The sequence below is a fragment of the Montipora foliosa genome, chromosome 6 (assembly GCF_036669935.1).
Source record: "Montipora foliosa isolate CH-2021 chromosome 6, ASM3666993v2, whole genome shotgun sequence".
NCBI lineage: Eukaryota > Metazoa > Cnidaria > Anthozoa > Scleractinia > Acroporidae > Montipora > Montipora foliosa.
This window is the reverse complement of record NC_090874.1, coordinates 72361152-72383651: the sequence shown is the minus strand read 5'-3', so window position 1 is coordinate 72383651 and position 22500 is coordinate 72361152. Positions and strand designations below refer to the sequence as shown.

At 39.6% G+C, this 22500-nt stretch overlaps 2 protein-coding genes and 1 long non-coding RNA gene across 6 annotated transcripts in view; 1 reads left to right on the top strand and 2 right to left on the bottom strand.

The window, feature by feature from the left end:
• Positions 1-573, bottom strand: part of LOC138006285 (uncharacterized) — a 1255-nt gene extending 682 nt beyond the window's left edge. Inside the window, exons 1-2 of one of the 2 annotated variants that reach the window (XR_011123883.1) lie at positions 435-573; positions 1-127 (exon numbers count right to left, since the gene is read on the bottom strand). The exon at positions 1-127 is cut by the window's left edge and continues 682 nt beyond it. This is a non-coding gene — a long non-coding RNA (uncharacterized lncRNA). The remainder of the gene's footprint in view (positions 128-434) is intronic. The other variant, XR_011123884.1, reaches the window with a different exon arrangement.
• Positions 574-1127: 554 nt separating this feature from the next.
• Positions 1128-16317, top strand: LOC138008362 (neuropeptide FF receptor 2-like). 2 transcript variants are annotated; one of them, XM_068855675.1, is made up of 5 exons: positions 1128-1470; positions 10959-11147; positions 11849-12293; positions 13304-13462; positions 14747-16317. In XM_068855675.1, the coding sequence occupies exons 1-5, from the start codon at positions 1275-1277 to the stop codon at positions 14799-14801; spliced, it is 1044 nt and encodes a 347-aa protein (XP_068711776.1). In that variant the 5' UTR covers positions 1128-1274; the 3' UTR covers positions 14802-16317. The 2 variants fall into 2 exon arrangements, with proteins under 2 accessions (XP_068711776.1, XP_068711777.1); XM_068855676.1 differs by lacking the exon at positions 14747-16317 and adding an exon at positions 14308-14497.
• A 244-nt stretch (positions 16318-16561) lies between these two features.
• LOC138008361 (TPR repeat-containing protein DDB_G0287407-like) overlaps positions 16562-22500 on the bottom strand; it is a 39692-nt gene continuing 33753 nt past the window's right edge. The window contains exons 22-27 of one of the 2 annotated variants that reach the window (XM_068855672.1): position 22500; positions 21578-21699; positions 21335-21456; positions 20390-20597; positions 18896-19120; positions 16562-17245 (exon numbers count right to left, since the gene is read on the bottom strand). The exon at position 22500 is cut by the window's right edge and continues 111 nt beyond it. In XM_068855672.1, coding sequence (XP_068711773.1) covers positions 17192-17245; positions 18896-19120; positions 20390-20597; positions 21335-21456; positions 21578-21699; position 22500 — 732 coding nt within the window. In that variant the 3' untranslated portion in view covers positions 16562-17191. The remainder of the gene's footprint in view (positions 17246-18895; positions 19121-20389; positions 20598-21334; positions 21457-21577; positions 21700-22499) is intronic. The other variant, XM_068855673.1, reaches the window with a different exon arrangement.

Sequence of the window (22500 nt, the reverse complement as noted above, 5' to 3'; positions counted from 1 at the left end):
GTGTCGTACTTTCCCTGCCTCGAGCCTTGGATCAGAAGCACAAGCTGTCAACTGAAGGAAACTTCCTTTGGTTTTCCACAGGTTTTCTTGACGGAAAGTCGCTCCTACGTTGCCGTTTGGATCTTCACTAAAGATCAGAAGCATATGTGTCAAAGAACGTTTAATCTAATTAATAAGTGCAATTTAAGTAACAGATCCAGTGTTGATTATGCTTATCAGCATTGTCTCTAATGCGTTATTCACAGGGCCGAGTTTTACCATTCATGTATAATTCCAACCTAAGAGACGAACAAAAAAAGCGGAGCGTACCTCAATTAAGCTTGCATACTCTTTTCTTGACAAAACGATTATTCGAAGTTTGTTTTTAGTTGTCTTAAACCGGAAAACACGGTGGAGAGAAAACAGAGAAAGCAAAAGGAGCCGAAATACTGTACCGTTATTAAGAAGGCTTCGTCAAAAGAAGGATGTTTTTCCTCGGTATTAATTGCGGTTTATCTTGTTTATGTTGCTGGGGGACATACCAGGGAATTTTCTTTTCAATCCCTTTAACAAGCTTCAGCCAAAAACAAGTCTAATTATTTATTCCGCTCGGTAGTGACACCTTTCCGAACAACCGGTAGTGCTATTATGTAGCAAATCTGGGCGTCACTCCAATAATCGTTCAAACAAATATATCGCTCATAAGCGTGGGATGATAAATTGTTTTGTACTCATTAAATTGATTACAGCCGACCGTTTAGGACGTTTCCAAAATACGTGCCAAATCACGTTACACTCTGTTTGTTTCTTCACGTACGAAAGCGTTATTAGCTCAATTGTCACAGCTTCGTTTTTTTTTTTTTGTTTGTTGGAGCCAACTATGTCTTGGTCGTGTGGTGCAGTGATAAATTAAGTCTCGACTACACCAGCTTCTTAGCCGTCAGTACCGGAAAGCTCCTGATTGCAGACTAATTAATACTGCAGAAAATCCCTAGGGTAAAATTACAACTCAATAAATATTGGCTTCCTTTTGAGGGATGCATTTTAATGCTGTAAGTAAGGCCAACAACTGGCGAAGAGCGACACTGCAAATAATTATACTGGGGTTTAACCAAAGCAACTGCTTTTTGACGACCCAGAGTTGAATATTGGAATGGAACAGTGTTATTTAAAACCGGTATTATAGAAAGACCTCCGAAAGGTCGCTCAGCGTGTTGGTAATCCCGTCATTCCTTTGATTGAGAAGGCTACTACGGTATAGTGTTGTTGTTCCTTGAATTTTGATACTACTTGCTATGGATTCAACGAACACGGTAACGGCATCATTCAACGCAACTGCTACTACGAATATTCCTGATGATCAATACGTAAGGGAACCATTGGCATCGAATGTCTTTCGGTTAATTGTTTATTCCATAATTTTTCTGCTGACTATTACTGGAAATACTGCTGTTCTTGCGGTTGTGTACAAGATACGAGAGCTTCACACTGGTAAGTTGGGCGTCTTTACGATGTGTTTATCTGATAGCTTGTTAAATATATCCACACGTGAGTTTCATTTTTTGACCCAGATGACACTCGCCTCTTGAACCTACTGTACCCTTCCGAAATCTATATCACGGACTATAATATTATCGCAATATCCTACATACATTCCTTGTAAAAAGGACTTTGAATTGAAAAACCTCTACAGTTATCCAGGCCCAAGTTAAATCTATATTGATATACTGAATGTCCGTTCAGTTATAATAAAAACATCGCGATATTTGGGATTCAAGAATGGTATTAAAATTTGTTGATGGATCAGTTCTCTTCCTTGACATACCTATCTTCATTTAGCGAGTGGGACGAAGGTTATTTACAGGAAAAATGCTACATTAGTAGTGTTAAATACATTCCTCTACAGTTATCCAGGCCCAAATTAAATCTATATTGATATACTGAATGTTCGTTCAGTGATAGTACAAACATCTTGATATTTGGGATTCAAAAATGGTAAATTTGTTGATGGATTTTTAGCCTTGCTATAGCTATCTTCATCTAGCGAGTGCATGGGACGAAGGTTATTTAATTAAAGGAAAAAATGCCTCTGCTTTGCGTGTGCAGAATCTAAATGTTCGTGATACGATGTTTTTTGTGCCGGGTTTGAATATAATTGTAAGGTCTTTAGCACTGAGTAGCTTATCTGACCGCCGATCTCTTTAATGGATTATGAAAACAGACCCTGAATGGGGTGCAACAGGAATGAGATGTCTTCTTTTGTCTCCCTAGCTTACTGTTATTCTCTTCATTTATTTACTTTTCCTTTATTATAGTATATATTATTGTCTTGAGACGCAAGAGTCCTTCTTTAAGTAGCTCTTTGATTCGGGCAGTTTTGTTTTGACGAACTTGAAGAAATTATGCAAAAACGTGGTCACTATATTCTTGGACGAAATTTTGTGACGTGTCATTCTGCTGAGCATAGTGTGAACCATTTGTAATTCTGCGCACTGATTGCGCTGTACGCAATCAAAAACGCAACATAGTATCGAGAAAATCTGCCAGACGTCTGATCAGGTAAAATGTGTACCATGACCGATGACCATGACTTCATATCACATGAAGAAGGATTAGAGCTATGTGATGATTACATTGTTTTACGCCTCTCAAGCTAGGTTTACATTATTCGGATTATTTCAGTTTGAAAGTCACAGTCTTATATGTATGTACATCGAAATTCGTGCTAAAACCAAAACTGGCAACTTTATTTTGTCTCTTCCAAGGTTCATGTAGAAATGTGGTAAAGTCGCATAACAGAAAGAGCAATGTAAAAGCAAGTTCTTGTAACGTAAACTCTGTTTATATTCGCTACTGAGTGACCAAGCTCGAGAGTTGCGCTGGTTTTATATTTCAATACAATCGCGAAGAAAAATTTGTTCCATGCACTCGATTTCAGCGACAATGGAAGAGCAAGTCGCCACAGCGTAATCCAATTAGGACTTGTCCAAATGATAAGAGTTAGAACAGGCAAAAATCTAGGCCAGTTCCATCGCGGTCCATCAGCACAGGCGTATGATGTATTTTGTTGACTGCTGATGTAGCGGTACTTCATCATGTGCTGCATTTCAATAGGTATCTGGTTTAATATAGTTCCGGCTGGTTTATTGTCATTAGTATACCTTCCTTTACAACATCATGCTTTTACTTTATTTCTCGGTACAAAAAGAGATACTGATAGGACTATTTTATAGGATTAGAGAAAGCGCTCCTCAGAATTTAATGGAATATTACAGTATACGAGTTTTGTAGAAACCATCTGCTCAATAGTTTCCTTGCTTGACCCAATACCAGTTCAATTCACTTTCAATAGATGATGGAAAAGAATCTGAAAAACCCTCCGTGATTCTTCTTTTAATTTCCGTCCATGTGTCACCCACCTACAAATAGCATATGCTAGAACTGAATACACAAACTATGCTACAGTGAAATGATGAAATCATTAATGAACGATTCCTTCAACAATCGACAGTATTCGATAAAATTTTCATCAAAAGGGAGCATTTAAGAAGTTCAGCGAGTTGGGGTGCAGGGATGGCGCAGTGGTGAGAACACTCGCCTCCAATGTACCCCGGGTGCGATTCCCAGATCTGCTGTCATATGTGGATTGAGTTTGTTGGTTCTCTACTCTGCACCGAGAGATTTTTCCAGGGTACTCCGGTTTCCCCTCAAAAACCAACATTTGGCTTGATTTGTGTTTCAGTTTGCATTGTCCCCAATTCAGTGCCCCATCGCTAGAACGACTAGACACTTAAATAAAGTTCATTTCTTTTCCATTAATTAGTCCAACTGTTGTCGTTTCACAGGCACGATTCACTCGAAAATTCCTTTTTTCCTTTTATTGCAGATTTTATAACGGACTTTTAAATATTGTGTTACCTATATATCTTAATAAGACCAAGATTGAAAACCTACGTTGAAAGTATAGTTTCCAGGACTGGAAAGGTCCTAAGGGTACAAACCCGCACTGCCAAAGCCCGTTTCAATAAAAGGAAAACAGAATATAGTAGATAGAAGGATTAACCGCCTTTTAAAAGGGTCTTTTTCTCTTGGCGTGAATAGTCTCTTATCATGATTAAAATGCGAATGCCTACCCTAGGGTATATTGAAAAATATTGTTAAATTAGACTACCTTTAAGTAGTTTGTGTCTGTCCGTTAAAAGTTCAGTAATATCACATGTGCAACTACTTAATGAGACTAAAAGGCCAATGAACTCATATTAAGTTTGCTTAATCTTTTAATTGCTAAATTGTGTCCCCAAATTGGTCCTTTACTTTGATAAGGCCGGTCACCAGCCTAAGATACGAATATTTCTTCGCATCAAAACATAAGTTGCTAATGAATCATAGAACAAATGAAAGATGCCTTGGTAACGTTGTCATCAACAGCATGGCCAGCGATCCCACGTGAAGACAAAATGGGTGTGGGTTACTAATAACGAATAACGACTTTCAATTACCGGTAAGTTATCTCTGTAACTCTTGGGATGTTTGAAGTGTGACGTCTGAGAACAGAGCCCGTTGCTTCTTTAGCGCGCGTTAGCTTTTTTCTGGCTCTGTAGGATACTGGCAAACACCAGACTTAAAATAAACTGACTACGAGGAGAAAAGACGTTATCTGCAACAGGTTTCAAGTAAGAAAGTGACTTAACAGCTCTAGGTTTTACCTTTAGGCGGAAGGCACGCGGGTTCATTGCAAACAAATAGCAGATGATTTATAGGTCAACAGAATAAGAGGAAACGAGATAATCATGAGAGTATCAAGATAGCAAGAAAGGTGGTAAAAGGTTAATCAAGTGGATGATCGTTACAAAATAAAATTCATTTAAAGCAATATCATCATTGAAAAGTGCTTTTCCTAATTAAAAGTAATCATTTTAACACTTACTAGGTAGTGAAGAAGAAACTTGACTTACGAAGAATGCCGACCTGCATTCATCTCAAATTTAATTCTAAATTATCTCCATCATCATTCATTCCTCACAATCCATCTCGGTTTTAGATTTCTCTGAATGTTTGCGCTTGCAAATCTCATCTACGCTTGGAGAATTCAAAGAAATCGACTTATTTTTTAACACCAGGAAAGCTTCTTTTTATCACCGGCAAGGAAACCATTACTTTTATCACATTTTCCTAATCATAAGCTCAGATCATAAGTTTGGCTCTTAAAAAATATAATACTGGATTTAAGTTTGGTATTACGTTTTTCCTGTAATCCTTCAGCATCTACAAAAAGGATTAAATGACTCAACAATTCAATGCGTAACTTGTCACTCTACCGTGACTTTAAAAAAGGTTGTACAGTAGAAATATTTGAAAAAACTTGTGCCTTTTTACGGCTTGAGTTCAATATCATTTGCTTTCTAACAATGTTCTGACCAGATCATGCACTAACCGAAAAGATTCGAGTCAACGGTTTGCTCCGCAATTCAAGTCAAACTTAATCTATGTTTCCTTGATCAGCGGTCGATAAGTTGTGATAAAACGGTTGGTCCACCACAATGCTGCAGATGCCCAGATCTAAGGCACTACGCCCATGCGTGAATGAAGTATAATGGCATATAATGAGGAATGGCGTATAACGTGACACTTATTTAATTTCCTGATTTGCGCAAAATAAAGATACCAAGAAAGCCGTGCCAATTTTTACTTTTAAATAATCGTTCTCAAAGTCATTTCACAATCGATCTCTAAAGACAGACAACAACGGCGACAAATGCTGGCGGGCGGCGAGAACGTATTATTTTCGACCACCAACATGGCGGCGCTGACGTTAACATGGAAACCGATTATGGATTTTTGCGTCTTTTAGCTGATTCGTTATGCAAAAAAAATAATTTGATCATATCAATATCAACTACATTTTCGTTTGTAACGCTAACTAAAGAGGAATCAGTCTGATAGCATTAAAGTAATTGAATTGTACCACCTAATACGATTTCAAATAGACGAGAAAATTCTGCAACCGATTATTAATTGGCAACGGTTTTATCTTGTAAAATGAATTTTCACAGCTGTTATCAGTTGCATTTGTATTTTCCTGGATTCTCCACTAGACTGATAAGCTTTTTCCACTTGGATCCCCGGAGTTTTAAATGATATTTACTAATTTCCCTCACTACTGTCAATTAAGTTTTTGAGTTTGTGTGTATCCTATCTATTACTCTTTGTTACCAAAAAAAAGACCATTTGACCGCTGTGTTCGCATTGGTCCTGTTAGTGTAGACGTCATGGTACCGGCTATGTTGGCGAACAAAAACAAGTATCAAGTGAAGCTATCATCCTCGCAGTTATAAACGCAATTGCACTTCAACGGGTTAGTGAACCAGTGATGTCGCGATGCCGATGCGGCACTCTAACTAACTGAGCTATGAAGCCATTGATGTTGGGAGCTGGTCATTTGTGGGTTCATATGTTCCCGTGATGAATAAATCAACGAAGGAAATGATATATGAAATGAATCATATATTAATTGAACTGCGGATATGTAATCACGTGAAGCTATCCGCAATTCAATATATGATTTCTTTCATATGGCATTTCGTTCGTTAAAAGCAAATTTCACATGGACCACCGTTCGCACTTGTTTCTAATTCTTACACCCACTTTTAATCTTATGATAAGTTTAGAAGAAAGAAAGAAGAAGGATTTGGAAGAGACACAATCTGTCAAAATAATTTTTTCGTCTTCTTGATACCTAAATCTACTTTATCAACCGGAAAAACTCCCATGCACCCTGTTTTCAAGGTATTCATCACTGAAAGCTGTCTGTGGTCAAATTTGTGCTTGAATCCAAATACTTTAATCAGCAGTTAGCGGTGCTCTATTCTGTTCAGTAGTGTTGAATCCAGTCAATTGCATATTATTATTGTTATTATTAGTATGAGATTCTCTACAGTCTCAATTCTTGCTGGGTGTTCTATGCCACACCTCAGTTCCTTCCTACAGCTCAGAGACGCAGCACCTTTCTGAGAATATGTGATGTTCCCAACAAGGCCGTCATCTGGGCGCTTCCATTTGTTTATTATTATTATTATTATTATTATTATTATTATTATTATTATTATTATTGCTAATAATCTCAGATAGAATCTGGTTTTCATTGGTTCCGGGCAACCCATGTGATAACGGTGTTATACGGCTCGGTTTCCTATTGAGCTATCTTATCTGCAAGATGATTCAGGAAACGATGATACTCATTTCCCATTTCGCCATTGGTTCCAAAAACTAAAGGTGAATGAACCCATCTCTTAATGTACCCGCTGCTGGTACTTGCGTTTCTTCTCGTCTTCTTGCTCCTTGAATACTTCAGATGTTTTCTTGTTCGGGTAACACTTGGAGTTAACGTGCGTAACTCTTACATCAACAAATGCCGTAACTCCTCTTGACCAGAAACCTCCCGGCCTGATGTCTTATCTTGCCTCAGAGCTTGTGACAGCACTTCTCAAATATAGCCGCTCGTTGTCGAGGAGTTGAAGGTGTGGTTCAATTTCCACATCGTTGCAGACCTTATTGATAAATACCGTTAATAAATCACGGACACCATCATGTCTCTGCGCTACAAAGCCCCCGTTTTACATGAGAGGGCATGGCCTACAGTAAATTTATCCCCACACACGCATAGACTTGCTACCGTAAGCGTAGCGAGTCTCTGAACAAGCGTAGCGAGTCTCTGAACTCCTGCTTATTCAGGACTAGGCCCTGATCTGCGAGAGGCATCGCATTTAACCAAAAACTTGCGCCCTTGTCTCTCGAATGATTAACTAGACGCAGCAGATCTGGGGAAAGAGTGGAGTCAATGCTTCTATTTTCTCTTTATCACGCGCCCTCTTAAGTGACTGAGATCTTTCGCCTGACGCTATAAATGTACTCTGCGATGTGATACGTGTGATACGTGCGCCAACTGTTGTGGCGCCTCAGCTCTCAAATCTGGCATGCCCAGATCCCCTTGCGCCGTTGTTAAGGTGACAAGTCGACGCTCCTCGTTAGGGAGAGGCTCTGATTGACCGAACAAAGTTGGAAGAAGTAAGTCGTCAATCGCCTCCTGGATTGGATCGACATAATCCTCAAACGATTCTATAGTGCGCATTAAGTAGGCGACCTTTGACTTGTATACCCTTTTGTGAAAGCAATCTACGCTGTGTGAGGCTGACTCTTTGCGATTTCGGAGAGCCGTTCGATTTCCTCTTTCCATACGCGAACTTTCTCCTCCCAATACTGATCTTTGTATTCTTGCGACGCAATGACTGCTCATAGATGGCGCTGACCTTCACTTGTACATGTTATATTGATTTCATTTCCAAACACTCTCCTTGCTTCTTCTGCATGTGCCTCAGACTTAACAATCAGCCAGCTCTTTGACCCGTTCACGATATATCCAAACTTTTCTCCCTCTTTACTCAATTGCTTGTACCAGTCATACAACTGCGTGATTCTCCCTCCTCCAGCAGAGTCGTCTGCAAGCCACACCTGTTTAACCATCGGGCAGTGCGCCCTCAGATTCTGAATCATTATAGATGTATTGACTGAATACCATGGCATCGATAGGGGATCTCCGTGCGTAGTGCCTTCTTGTGAAAGTATTTTACCTCCACCGCAGATAAACAGTCTAGATGGGCTTCTATAGGTGTTTATTACATAGAGCGCCATTTCTTTGCAAGTGATATGGATATTGTGCAAAGCCGCTGACCTGTTCATTTGGTTAAAGGCGTTACTTGCATCGATCAACAGAATCCCATCTGTTCCTTCTTCTTCAAACACTTGGCTCATTGCAAGTATGGCAGCCTCAACTCCTGCATTATGACCAGCACAAACTTGTGGGGGACTCGTCTTCTTTTATTTCCTCCTTTAAGAAACCGCTGACCGCTTTTTCCACTATTCGACCGCTTTTTCCACTATTCGCCTCAGGACCTCTCCAACACCGATTGGTCTGATTGCAGGGTTCTTGTCGAGCAGGATGAGCCTGCAAGATGTAAAGGCTTCGAGTAAAGATGGATGATACGATTTCTTAAGCAGATTTCTCGTAAACACAGCTATCTCTTCTCTTAGAATTTTACCCTCAGTCTTAAAGTTCTTAGAGCACAGGATTCTCCTATAAAGCTCCGAGTCCATTCCCGATGGCCTTGCTGAGCCCTTGGTTTTGCTTGCTGAGTTGTAAATCATTTCTTCGTCTATGATATCATACACGTTTGGTGGAATATAATCAACTGGATCGTGCAACAAACTCTTCTGTGCAATATCAGCCGCCTCTGGTTGCTTGTCATGTAAGGACGTCTGGTGATAGGTCGGGCAGGCCAGACGAGCTCTCCTTATCTAGGAGTTTCATTGCAGCTGACAATTTTTCCTTGCAGAACCAGCTTTGAAAAAACTTTGGATACGTCCTCGACCGTCCTAGATTTCTTAGAGTTCACAAATTTCCCTTATATAAACCTCACTCAGTTTAAGCAACAAATCAATGTTCCTTTGTTTCCAGAGAGCTAATCGACGCTCTATTGCTGCATTGTGTTCCTTACTTTTAGAAGTAGCGGATGGTTTTTGCAGGATCAAAGTTGGGAGCACCATGAATGCTTTCAAGGCAACTGAGTTCAAATCAGAATCTGCATTGAACTGCTTAATCCAGAGAGTTAGTTCTTTGATGAAACTCTTCCCTGCACGGCCAGATGGTACATTGAATATATTTTTCCTGTAGTGGGCGATTTCGTCGTAAACACCATTGACAGTATTACAGAGGCTCACGCGCCGAAAAATTACCGTGTGTTTTGTTCTTTTTTTCGGAAGGAAACACCTCATAATCGGTCAGATTTGGTTTAAATTTGTTTTGATCTGTGACTATTGCACTAGGCAGTCCCGTGAGAGAAGGTACTCGACCACTCTTGGTTGTTAGTGGCTTATGCAAACCTGTTCCCACTCTTGAAAAACGTGCTAGTATTTCGTTTAAAGTTCTGCTCTTGCTCCATTTTCTACAATCTCGACGCTTGATCCCGTAAATTGTGGCTTTTTAGTCCCAAGTATCCATGAGACTTTGGCGCGAATCCACGATATTGTAGTGCTGCAGTCCTCACCCTTCTTTGTCGACAAAAGTTCAGCCAGTCTACTGTGATACTTCTTGTATTCATCTGCCATTCCTCCGGAGGTAGTAAATACTAGTGGGGTAATAATAATAATAATAATAATAATAATAATAATAATAATAATAATAATAATAATAAATTAAAATTCCCTTTGGAACGGTGCACGTATTTCTCAACGATGAAAATCAGTAGTCCATAGTGTCATGATCGGTGGCTCTCGTCTACGCAGTTTTGTCAGCTTAACTAATTAATATGTAAAGTCAGGGTTAGTTACTAAAGAGACTGTGGTCTTGCGTCCGTCGGGAGTGAAAACACGAAACATTGGGTTTCAGTCAAACGAGTTCATATATTTACCACCGTAAGAAAGGTTCGCGACCATACCTTTCGAGAGCGAGTTTCTTTGTCAAAGACAATTGACGAATTGTGGGGTATTAGTGTTTTATATATGAGATGGAGAAGCTTTGCCATTGGTAAGATTATTGTGACCTGATGCGCGAATAATTCAACTAAATAGAAAGTGTTCATTTACGTTCCTTGAGATCGACTTTTAATCCCTCGGCCAAGAGAGACCTTTTTTGAAAGTTCATTTATTTTCATCTCTAAACATCCAGCATTTCTTTTAGTCATCCACATTGCCAATAAAACTAGATTATGTGAGTGCAAAAAAATGATCTACACAGGTGAAACAAGGAGAAAACTAACTGAATCCTTCCGCGAACATTTTTGTGTGAACGTCTTGTTTTAAAAATACAAAGTATCTGGTCACGCTACATGTAGTGGAATAAACCGTCATAAGGCGCTAAAATGCTGAGTCCATTCATCTTTTAAACACACTGTTCTTTCCTTACGCTTTTGCGTCTTTAATTTCAGTCACTGGTTACTTAATTGCGAGCTTGGCCGTAGCAGACTTGAATGTGGGCATCCTGTGCATTCCATTCACAGTTCTTTATTTCGAATATGAATACTGGCCGTTTGGTGTCGTGCTGTGCAGGGTTATCCCTGCGACTCAGGCAATTTGCATAATGGCCTCCATTGGAACATTGACGGCCATAAGTATTGGTAAGTATGACAACACAAAAAAGAAAATAATAAAAAACGATAAAGTACGTACGCTACGCGTGTCTGCAAAGGCAAGTGCTCTTTTTTGATGGAGTAGTTACAAGGCGACATCAGCTATATATTCAAGGATAACATCAGAATATGCGCACGAATTGGGATGCATTGCAGCGCGCATAGCATGCTTATTTTAGAAAGCGAATGCTACATATATTTCAATCTTGTGTTTTGGCCGCCATATTGGATTGGCAAAGATCGAGGGAGCATGGAGCGAATACAGAAAGTTCACTAGCGAGGTGAAGGGAGATTGACAAACTCGAAGTTGCTAGAACCGCACAAATTTGTTCAAAACGCCATGAGTTGCCAACCACAGTCGGGACAGGCCTAATCTTGCCCAACTTAAGGTTAGCGATTGACCCAGGTCTTTTCATCAATCAGTGAACCAATGATGATGATGTTGAAAATTCGCTTATGTAGCCTTCAAATTTTCAAATCACCATGACGAAAGTTACATTGGTCCTCATGCATACCACATTTTATCAGTTGTGTGGAGAACTGCAAAGATCCAATTATTATAGGCCTACTGCACTCAAAACATCAAATGAATGTGAAGGGCAACCATTAATTACGCTTACAAAACGAATGGGTCTTATTCATAAGATGCCAAATATTGGAATGTTTCATGACTTTTTTTAAACTTTCAGAGCGTTATTTCGCCATTGCGTTTCCATGGGAACGTCGCAATACAGTTTCCAAGGTCAGATACATCATCGCAGTGATATGGCTTATTGCCCTTTTAACTGGTCTTCCGATGTTTGCTGTTATGCAACTGGAGAATGTTGACGGACTTGATCTTTGTATGGAAAGCGGATGGCCAAGTGAAATATTCAGGCATGTCTACAACGTGCTGTCCTTTAGCCTTACGTATGCTATACCTCTGCCCATGATCACGGTGTTATACACAATTATTGTACAACACCTAAACAGGGCAGCAAGAGAGACATCGGACAAGGAAGGATTCAGGACAGCTAAGGCCAAAGGAAAAGTCATTCGGATGCTGATCATAGTTGTACTATTTTACTTTTTGTGTTTTTTGCCGTACCATACCACTTATATCTGGATTGAATACGGAGACGGACAAAAGTTTAGGTACGTATGGCTGCTTACTGCTGTTATAGTATCAAGCCTTGTAGTGCGCAGAGGCATTAATTCGGAACATTTTTGATGGAAATTGAGCAATTTAGGTCAAATAAGATCAAACATTGGTTTTTGCAGATAGAGGAAAACCGGGGTACCCGGAGGAACCAACTGAAACTCAACTCACATCTGACGCAGTGTCTGGGAATCGAACCCAGGCCGGGTGAGTTATCTCACCACTACCCCAGTCCTGCTCCTCAGGGTTGATGCAAAACAGGAGATTTATAGCAGCAATCACAACAATTAGAATGCGATTTTGAATAATGATAGCTCTATGGATGTAGTTGTAGGATGAAAATGTAACTTAAACGACATAGAAAAACTACGCTGGATATGCAATTCGTGCTGACTAGAGTAATGAGGACTTACTATAATAAATGCTTACATGTAACAAAAGAAGTGAAGAGACCCGATAATTTCAAGAAAATAGCTGTATGTACGAACAGCCATGGTCTATACACGTGTGAAATTAAATCCAAGCTGAGGAAAGGCAAGTAACTGGCTGTTGCCAACAACGTCACTCATGTAAACCACGTGTCCGATTTCTCAAAACTGGTACAATGCTTCAGTGACGTATTCCCGCTTCAGTTTTATTCTCTAACAATCTCGAACCTATGCCATCAATCTTTTCTTTCTCTTCAGGATGAGAGGAAATGATAGATAGCCTGGGTTTCAGAACCGACGTTGTTTCCTGTTAATTCCAACTTAACCCAGTTGACTCCTAAAGCGGCCACATTTGACCAGTAAAATCGTCTGGACTTAAAGAGAGGAAAATTCTATAAAGTAGTTTAAGTAAAAAAATGAGACTAAATTTAACCCTTTAATTGTTCAATATTACATGTAAAGCCATTAAAAGCCTACTCCATAACTGGCGTTCTATATACAGTAATGCTGGTCTCACTCTGTCGTAAAATTTCATCTTTGAAAAATTGTTACTCATTTGTTTGTTTTTTTCCTTCAAGGGGAATATGGCTTTTGCTGTCTTACTGCCATATTATGGTATATGCTAACAGTGCTGTAAACCCAGTGTTGTATGGATTCCTCAGCCAGCAGTTCAGGAGAGGCTTTGCCCGGCTGGTGCCTTTCTGTCGAATCTGGAAGAAAAAGTCCACGTTATCAAGGTCAATTTATTCACAGACTACCTATAATGAACGTATATCACATGTTTAGCTTGAGATTACGGTAAACACAAAGCTAGCATGAATGTCCTTTGTTTTCCGCATTGGGACCAGCTATTTTTTGAGTAAAGGTTCTCAACGGAGCTTGGGGCTTTCCTACCAAGTTTAAAAAGTCCCTTCCACTCAACGGAAAATGGGCACGACACCTGTTTCAAGGTACCTATGTTTTCGGTGGTGCAGTGGACATCACAAAAATGCACAGAGTCCCAGCAACTATAGACATTCGTGTCATCCGTTTTTTTTTTCTTTTTTTCAGTTTGTTTGTTTGTTTGTTTGTTTGTTTTTGTGAGCGATAGTGCGTGTGCCTGGCTGTGCACGAAAGATGTTCGTTCGGTACCAAAGCCTCAGGCCATGACAGACGGTCAAATATCTATTTGGCTCGAAAAAGTGGGCCCCGGGTATCTTAATGGAAATTTAAGTTAAGGTTGAAGTTTCAAGCAGTCTTTGCTTCATACAAAAAACCCCTTTTATTGTAAGTGTCATAAATAATTAAATAATAATGCCATTTGGATTGACGCATGCCTGCTGTTACACTTGCATTGATGTTGCTTACTGACTCTTATGCTTTAAGTTATCATCTAACGATCTATTATAATTGTTTGAGTTTAATTTAAGTTCGTCAAATCGCCTAATCTTCTCTGCTGAAAAAAATGCGAACATGTGTAATTCCAAAATAAAGAAATAACCTCAGATTTGAACCATCATGCAATGACAAACAATTTATCGTTAGTTCAAATAAGGCAGTAGTTTAATTTCGCATGTACAAACATATACTTCCTTTACCCTAGGACTGTAGGACAAGATGTCTTATGGTGGCAAAACTTTCATAGTTAATTAACACCAGGCTAAAGCCTTTGTGAATACACGAATGAAGTTTGTTCACAAGACTTGAATGGTTGCATGTCAGCAGAAGTCCAAGAAGTAATCCAATTGCCTTCTAACCAGGTGTTTATAGAATGATAGCCATAAACCACATATGCGTGGGCATATTGTTATTTAGTGTTAAAAAAGTCCGAAAATAAACTTATAAATTCTGATCATAGTTAGATGAACATAGTGCTCAGAAGATTGGAAGCTATTATTAAACTATATTATATAATGATTAAGCGTCAGTACTGCAGGCAACATACACGTCAATTAAATTAATTTTCCGGTCAATTTTGAGTTAATTATTAAGGCTCGGACAGGTCTTCGATAAGTAATTCAACTTATATTGGATTCACACAGGTATTCCCCAGACACCGGTAAAAGTGGAATGAATAAATCAGGTGCTTGGGCCTGAGAAGACCACTGGTGTGCCTGTGCGTCTCTGTAGGTTGTCCTGTTCCTCAGTCAAGTACCTTCCTCACCGTTTTCTTCATCTCAAGAATATTCAAGCGGATTTTGTGGTATATTTACCAGGCATCAGCTCTTTTGCTATGGACGATTGACTAAATATTGATTTCGACTGCAACTTAAAACAACCCAACTTTCTTAAGTCCATGAGGATTTTTCCCGCAACTGTAGAGTACCGAATTCAAATATCACACGGCATTGTTCGCAAAAATCGATGGTCGTAAATCTCGGTGTCTGGGGAATCTCTGGAATGGGCCATTTACGAGTTCCCCTAGTTTACTGAAACGAGTCTCAGTGTCAAATTATTGTAAAGCTAATTAGGTTACTAATTAATGAACTTACGAAATGTTAGAGCGAGTTTCAAGTGTCGTAAAACCGAAACCAAAGTTATTACTTTGGCCAATTAAAATGTACGGAGACAATCCCGCAAACCAATCAAAACTCGAAGTAATTACACACAGCCAACTCAAAGCGCGGGAAAATGTGCACGCGCGAGCCACGATTGGTTTTTCCGATTGCTTGAAAAAATGGCGCCAGAGATTTGAACTAATCACTGAGTGAAGTAATGCAAAACCAAAGCAGTTCACTACATTCGTAACTCAATTGAAAACCACTCTAAACAGGTAAATAAGAGAGATTTGGCAATAGCAATTTACATCTTATAAGAGACTTGACAATTTGAAAAAAAACGTTTGGAAAGAATTGTCTTGCTTTGCTACCGTCTTTTCTTAATTGCGCATGCGGTTGCTCAACAATGTTGAAAGAGCGGAGCAAATGACTTCAACTCCGCTTCAACATTCCGAACATTCCACAGAACAGAAGAAATGTTGAAATGATTTTGAAGCAAAGTTAAGGCTTTTAAACTCTTTCAACATCGATTCAACATCGTTTCAACTCGCTTCAACACGGTGGACAGGGGGTGGCAAACGCTTTCAACATTGCCATTCAGCAAAAGGATGTTGAAGGCGTTTGCTAGGGCCTTTTTAATAGTTGCAAAAGGAACTGAGATCGTGTTCTATAGAGTGTGTTCACATGACGTTTCGGCCGCCATGTTGGAGGAGTGAAACAAAGAAACAGAGGCCATGTTGGAGAAGTGAAATATTCGTTTGGGAATTGAACTATATTTTTATGAAAAAATTTCCTTATTTTTTTAGTATGCAAATATGGCTGCTGGTCCCATGTGCGAAAACACTCAATTGAGCTCACAACCGTTTTAGGTCAGTTGGTTGGTTTTTTTTTTTTCGTGTTTTTTTGGGAAAAACTGTCTTCGGTTGGTTTGGTTGATCCACTTTTTTCAACCGGCATCAAACTAGTAGGTTGAAACGGTTGAAAAAGCATGGGCAGCGACCTCTGTGGTTTACGAGGGCTTTTTAAAGTCAACCGCCTTCTCCAGCAATGTTGCTTTCCATCAACATGTCAAACTTAGGCCGTGTTTTCAATGCAAGACCGGTTTTAATTTTCAGGTCGCTTAGCGAGTGACAACCGAAAATTCCGTGAAAACACTTACTTTCCCAACTCGTTTAAAGTTAAGCGAGTCGGCAAATTCTCATTAAAATCTCATTAAATTTAAGCCACCAAACCAGGTAGCTTGACCGAATTGGCAATTACTTTCGGTCGCTTGGGGTTATTCAAATCGGAAATACAGTGACTGTATAGCCTAAAATATTCACTGAAACTTTGCAAGATTTTAAAAGAAAGACATTGTTCGTATATATGTACATACAGAAAAGAAAAAAATAAAGCAGTTGTGCATTGTCTGAAGAGATTTCATCGAGTATTCAACAACTTTCTTTTTCCTGACAAGGGAAAAGAAATTTAAACAAAAAATCAGTGTTCGCACAAACGAGTTAAAATGAAATTTCACTGACTTTGGTGCAGAGTCTAATGTTTGAATTAAACTCTATAGTTTCTAAGGTGTTAAAGCTATAAGATGGAGCACACCACGACGCGACGTCAACTGCGAAAACACGTTTACGTCTACAAACTGAAAAAAACTTTTCGGTTATGTTTTTTTTTTGGAGGGAGGGTGCTGAAAAACTTCAATGCCGTTGTGTGTTTTTTGTTTCAGTCCATAAAACGTGAAGTTTGGTCATTTCACGTTGCACATTTTCGGAGATGGTAGATGCAAGCAGGGCAATTGAATTGTACAATTAAAATATAAATGATAATTTCTAATAGACTCTTTAATTGACGCCACGTCGTAGCTCTTGGAAGGTCCACATCAACGGGGCAACTGGCATCGCAACGTGAATCTTCTGTGATTGGAAGCGAAGGACAGGGATCGTTTCGAGGTAATATTTCCATGAACTTCGTTTGCAAAATGGAATATGTTGTTTGTTATTGTCTTTCGGGCTTTGACGTTTCTTGAAGAAGTCTCAAGTAGGAAGTTGTCTACAATGCAAACCAAACAACTACAATCAGCATCTTACGTGACCTCAGAGCGGGTCACAATTGAGTGTCACAAAACCAAACCGGAAAAAATTAAAATTCAAACGAAATAATCATAACGCGAAGAAAACGTGCGAGTGTTGACAGGTTAAAGTGCCCCTAACCCCAAAATATTTACATTGCATAAAATCGTGGTAAAAATGCATGCAAAGTATATTGTGACGTCAAATCAGGAATAGACCCACTTCCCTTCTGACTCGGTCGTGAACAAAAGATGCTTGGATTTTCGCAACTTTCGAAGCCTATAAAATGGCAGGATTAGTTAGAAAAAGGAATAAATGGCCGCAATGAGTTTTGAGCAGGTGCAAAGATTCATTTTAGCCAAAAAAGCATTTGGGGGTTAGGGGCATTTTAAGCCTTGCCCCATAGTTTTCCTTTGTAAGTAGAATATTGAACCATACCTCAGCATTGTTGTTACTCTCGATAAAACAATACAGTGTGGTCGAATCGAATGTGAATATCAACATAGTCATTTACTTGCTACCCAAACAGCACTACCATGTCACATTTGTAACCAACCTAAAAGGCCTCGATGTGGTGATTTTCAATACGACGTTATTAAACCCATCATCCATGAAGGAAAATAAATTTGTTTGATTTTTATTATTTAGTATTATTTTATTTATTATCTTTTGTCAATCTGTATTTCTGCTTCTGATTTCCCTTCATTTTTACAAGTTTTCGTTCGTTTTTCTCTTTAGAATATCTCTGGTATTACAAAGGTAATGCGTAGAAGCCCGAAAGTCCCACCAGCTCCTCTTGCTATTGTAGAGCGTAAAACCTAGCTCAAGTTGCTTGGTGTTATATTTGAGGCTGACCCTATGAACTGGGATACACATATTCACAATCTGCTTAGTAAACCCAGCTGAGTCGTTTGTATATCTTTAGAGTTTGTAAATTTTCTGGCTACCGTAAGGAGCAATTAGATCTGCTCTTCCAAAGTTTAATTATCTCAGTCTTCACGTATCCCATTAAGGCACAACAGCTTGCGCCAATTACTGTGGCCCCTTTTTTACCCTCCCAACCATGATACACAACAGAAGACAGCCCACAACACCGGGAACTACGTGCCCTACTCTTAGCGACAAGTGTGTGGGTTCTTTTACGTCCCACAGGATTATTAACAGTGAAGGGTTGTGAGACGGGACCTCCGGCTTATCGTCCTTATCCGAGAAGACTTGAAAGTCTAACCATTTGCAGATGTAGTGACAAAGGCAGCACTTTCTCCTCAGTTATTTAAAGACCCTAAGTGTTGGTCCGGCCGGAGTTGAACTCACGACCTCTCGCGTGACAGCCCGGTGCTCAACCAAATGAGCCACCGGTGAATGCTACATTATACATTATAATGCAAATACAATACACAAAGAATCTTAAGCCCGGGAGATTTGAATTGGGTTCAACCACATTTTATCTATTTTACCTCAAAACGTGGTTGAAATGACGCTAATGAGGACAAACCTGATACCTGATACTTAGTCTTGGGTAATGGACCCTAACATTAATTAATGCTACTGTACTATTTTTGAAACATCTCAGTGAGCAATGACAGATCGAAGAAAAATAAATAAATAAATAAATAAATAAATAAATAACCTGTTCTATTAGCTGTTCTTCATTTTTATCCTCTGCTATTCTCAAAGCCTCTGTTAGCTGTTCCATCGCTTTCTGTGCTTGTCCCGACAAGGCAAGAATACGCCCATAATTGGTTCTCATGAGTGCATCTTCTGGTTGTAAATGAAGGAGCTTTTGAAAGTAGCTGGAAGCCTTTTCGTAGTCCTTATAAAAGGTATGGCACATCGCTAGATTATGTAGAATAACCTGTTTTCAAACAAATGAGTAAGCGGCGTTAGGGAAATATGAGAATTTGATAGTCTCGGCTAAGTTTGTAGAAAATTTACCACTGTATAGCCTTCACTGCAGGCAATTAATTGGGGGGAAAATTTTCCATCTATTTTGTCTGTAGTCTATCGAGCACCGTGATAGCAGAGCCATTTTTTTGATAGCTCGATTTTCGTAAGTGTTCTCGAGAACGAACTCTCCATGAATCGAGTCAATCTTGACCCCAGAGCTCTTCTCTTGACTAAGGGAGAGAAGAGATCTGGGGAACACTGAAACAAAGTGTGTTCTCATTGGTTTTCGTGGAGAACAATCAAAAGCGTCTCTAATTGGTGCATTCATGTTAGCACGAGGAGTGAGCAGGCGCCGTAAGGCTCAGATAGCCAATTCTTGGCTATAAGAAGCCTATGGCGCATGTTCGCCTACACAGCGTTTCCCTTTGGTGACGAGAATGGATCGAGTAAGATATTTATTGAGCATGCGTTGTATGTTGCCAGGATGCAGTTTCGAACCCAGGCCTAATATCCCTAATAGCCTTGGCTTCCAGCACATCTCGCCGCCATCTTGATTTTTCATGGTACAGCGGGCTCAATTATAACCATCGCTCTTATCACTAAACGGATGCTCGCACTGAAAATACCAGTTTCACGAGAAAAAACAAGATTGACAAGTCCAGAAGTTCGGACTGCGGCAGCGTTGACGCGATTCAGGAAGAGCCTCCTTCTCTCCTCCACAGTAAAGAAAAAGACAAAATGAGGCTCTGCTCGTAGGGTGTCTATCGAGCCACCATGTTGAATGACTAGCAATTTATTCCAGCACTGCAGGTTAACCGCAGTAGGAAGATTTCTAACGTTAACCTTTCACCCCGGAGAGATATGTTGCAAGACAATTGTCAGGAAGAATATAACAATAAATAAAATTATAGTGCGCCTAACTTATTCCACCAAAGTCAAATTTCGTTACCACAAGACATGTATTTCACGTTTATCGGTTGCATTTTTTGCTTCTAAAAGGCCCCATGAGTTGGGATAATTAACTTGACAGAATTGAAAGTCGTTTGTTCCACAGCCAAGATGGTGAGTGGAATGTCTCTGTCCCTAAGATTACATCACAATCTTCAAAGTCTTGCATTCCAGGATACTTTGAGCGAATACTTTCACTAGAACTTCCGCACTATTCGTGTAAGGGGTACTAGACAACTCTTCATATTTATTTCTTTCAATAAAATGCCGCCCGGGGCTTTAGCCCTACCGTATCCTCAGGAAATTTGCCGTTAGCAATCGTTATAATTTCCAGTCCTTCCTTTCTATGTTGCAGCTCAACAAAACTCTGGTACGATTCATTGTATTTCCTAGCTTCAAAGCTACCCTTTTCCAAAATCTTCAGTATTCCTTCGCTGTCACCAATTTCGGCCAGCTTTGAAAGTTTTCTATCAAACAGCATTTCGCTGGAAGGAAACCTGATGACAGGAGAAATGCATTAATTACAAGCTGACAAATTCTAGAATAAGAATTTAATTCTAGGGTATTTAATATTTAGAGTAAGGTGAATGGACTTGTTCATTAACTACGCGTGTCATAGTAAGTGTATGCTCACACGCTGACCAAGTCAACAGTTGGAACGCAGTTGTCAATATATCAACAAGTACAAGGGAAGGTTACGTTTATACGAACGTTGGCCGTGTAGCACTTATATTTTAAACAGAGTTAATTGAATAGAGGTCACGGGTTCAAACCCCGTTGAAGTCCTGAATTTTTCAGGCTTCTCTACCCAATTGTAAAAATTGCGTTCATAACTGCGAAGATCATATCTTCACTTGATGTAATGTGAAGTGCTAGATTTCAATCCCATATGAACCATGTGAGCGTTAGCCCTACTGATGGAAATGGGCCCACACAAGGACAGAGAAAAACTCTGACCAGGGTGGGAAATGAACCCACGACCTTCGGGTTAGATCTCCACCGCTCTGCCGACTGAGCTACAAGGTCAGACGGGAGCAGGCCGTGGGAACTGAAGATGTTAAAGTCACGGCAATGAACATGTACAAGTACAAGGGAAGGTTACGTTTATACGAACGTTGGCCGTGTAGCACTTATATTTTAAACAGAGTTAATTGAATAGAGTGTAATGTGAATAGAGTGTAATGTGAAGTGCATTAATTGAGTATATCTGACTACAACCTGCTTCAGCACTTACTTTTCCAAGCCATAGTCCACAGTTTCTTTGTAAGGCCTTGTCGGTCGGTTCTCTCCAAGCAAGTCATGATCTAAAAAGTCCAGAGCGGCGAAGTCTCTGTCTGAGGCAAAGTTTGCCCACACCTACAGAACAACCACAAGAAGGAATGAGAATTTATACCCTCCACTGGTCTGATCCAGCCTGGTTAGATCAGCATGCCAGAGCAGATTAAGTTTTCCCACAAAACAAATTATCTATACTTACCAGCCTCTCAAAGAGCTGCCTCGCTTCTTCGTGATGACCGTTGTTAAGATAATAATCTGCCATCGCCGCATTGAGAAATTTTATGGAAGAACTCATTTGGCCCTTACGATGTCGAATCACTCCTACCAAAAATTAAAAAGAGATGAATTTTATTGCCAATTTTGAAATTTTACCGTAACAAGCATCATCTCAACTTCATATTTTTACTGTCGAGGCACACGTTATTTATTTTTAACCATCTTTTATTGAATTAGTTTAGTGTATTACTGCACTCCGTGCCCCACTATTTGCAAGTAGTGTCCGGGTACTTTAATTAACAAATAAAGAAGCCTTGACTGTGCTCTGTTCTGTTGTATAAAGCACGCATCATCACATGAATCATCGTCTATGATTCACTAGATTGAATTCCTGTGCTTTGTACTCTCAAAAAGCACGCTGTTTAAACCAATGAGAACGCGCGTTATATAGAAACTTTAATATAACACCCAATAGAATTTCTCTACAGGGCAGTCACACGGACTCCGAGCTTTAATAGCGATATTCACTGTTTACAAACAATTCTTTGGATATTTAAATTTTGCCAACCACAGGTTGGCACATTAGTGAAAATAGGTGACGTAACGGTTAGTATCGCTAAACCCTTACTCGAGAAGACTTGAAAATCAAACCATTGGAGAATCAATTACAAAGGAAGTAGATAGCACTTTTTCCTTCATCATTTTAACATCCTTATTTGTTGGCCAAGCCGCAGTTCCAGCCTGCGACCTACCACACGACCGTAGTCTGATACTTATATAAGCAGCTGAGCCAAAAGTTCGGTATCGTTTGAGTAGCTAACGTTTCGTGAAGTTTTGGTAACCATGAAAAAACGTTTAAAGAAAATGTATTAGTAAAAATAGAGACTTCGAATTATCTAACGAACC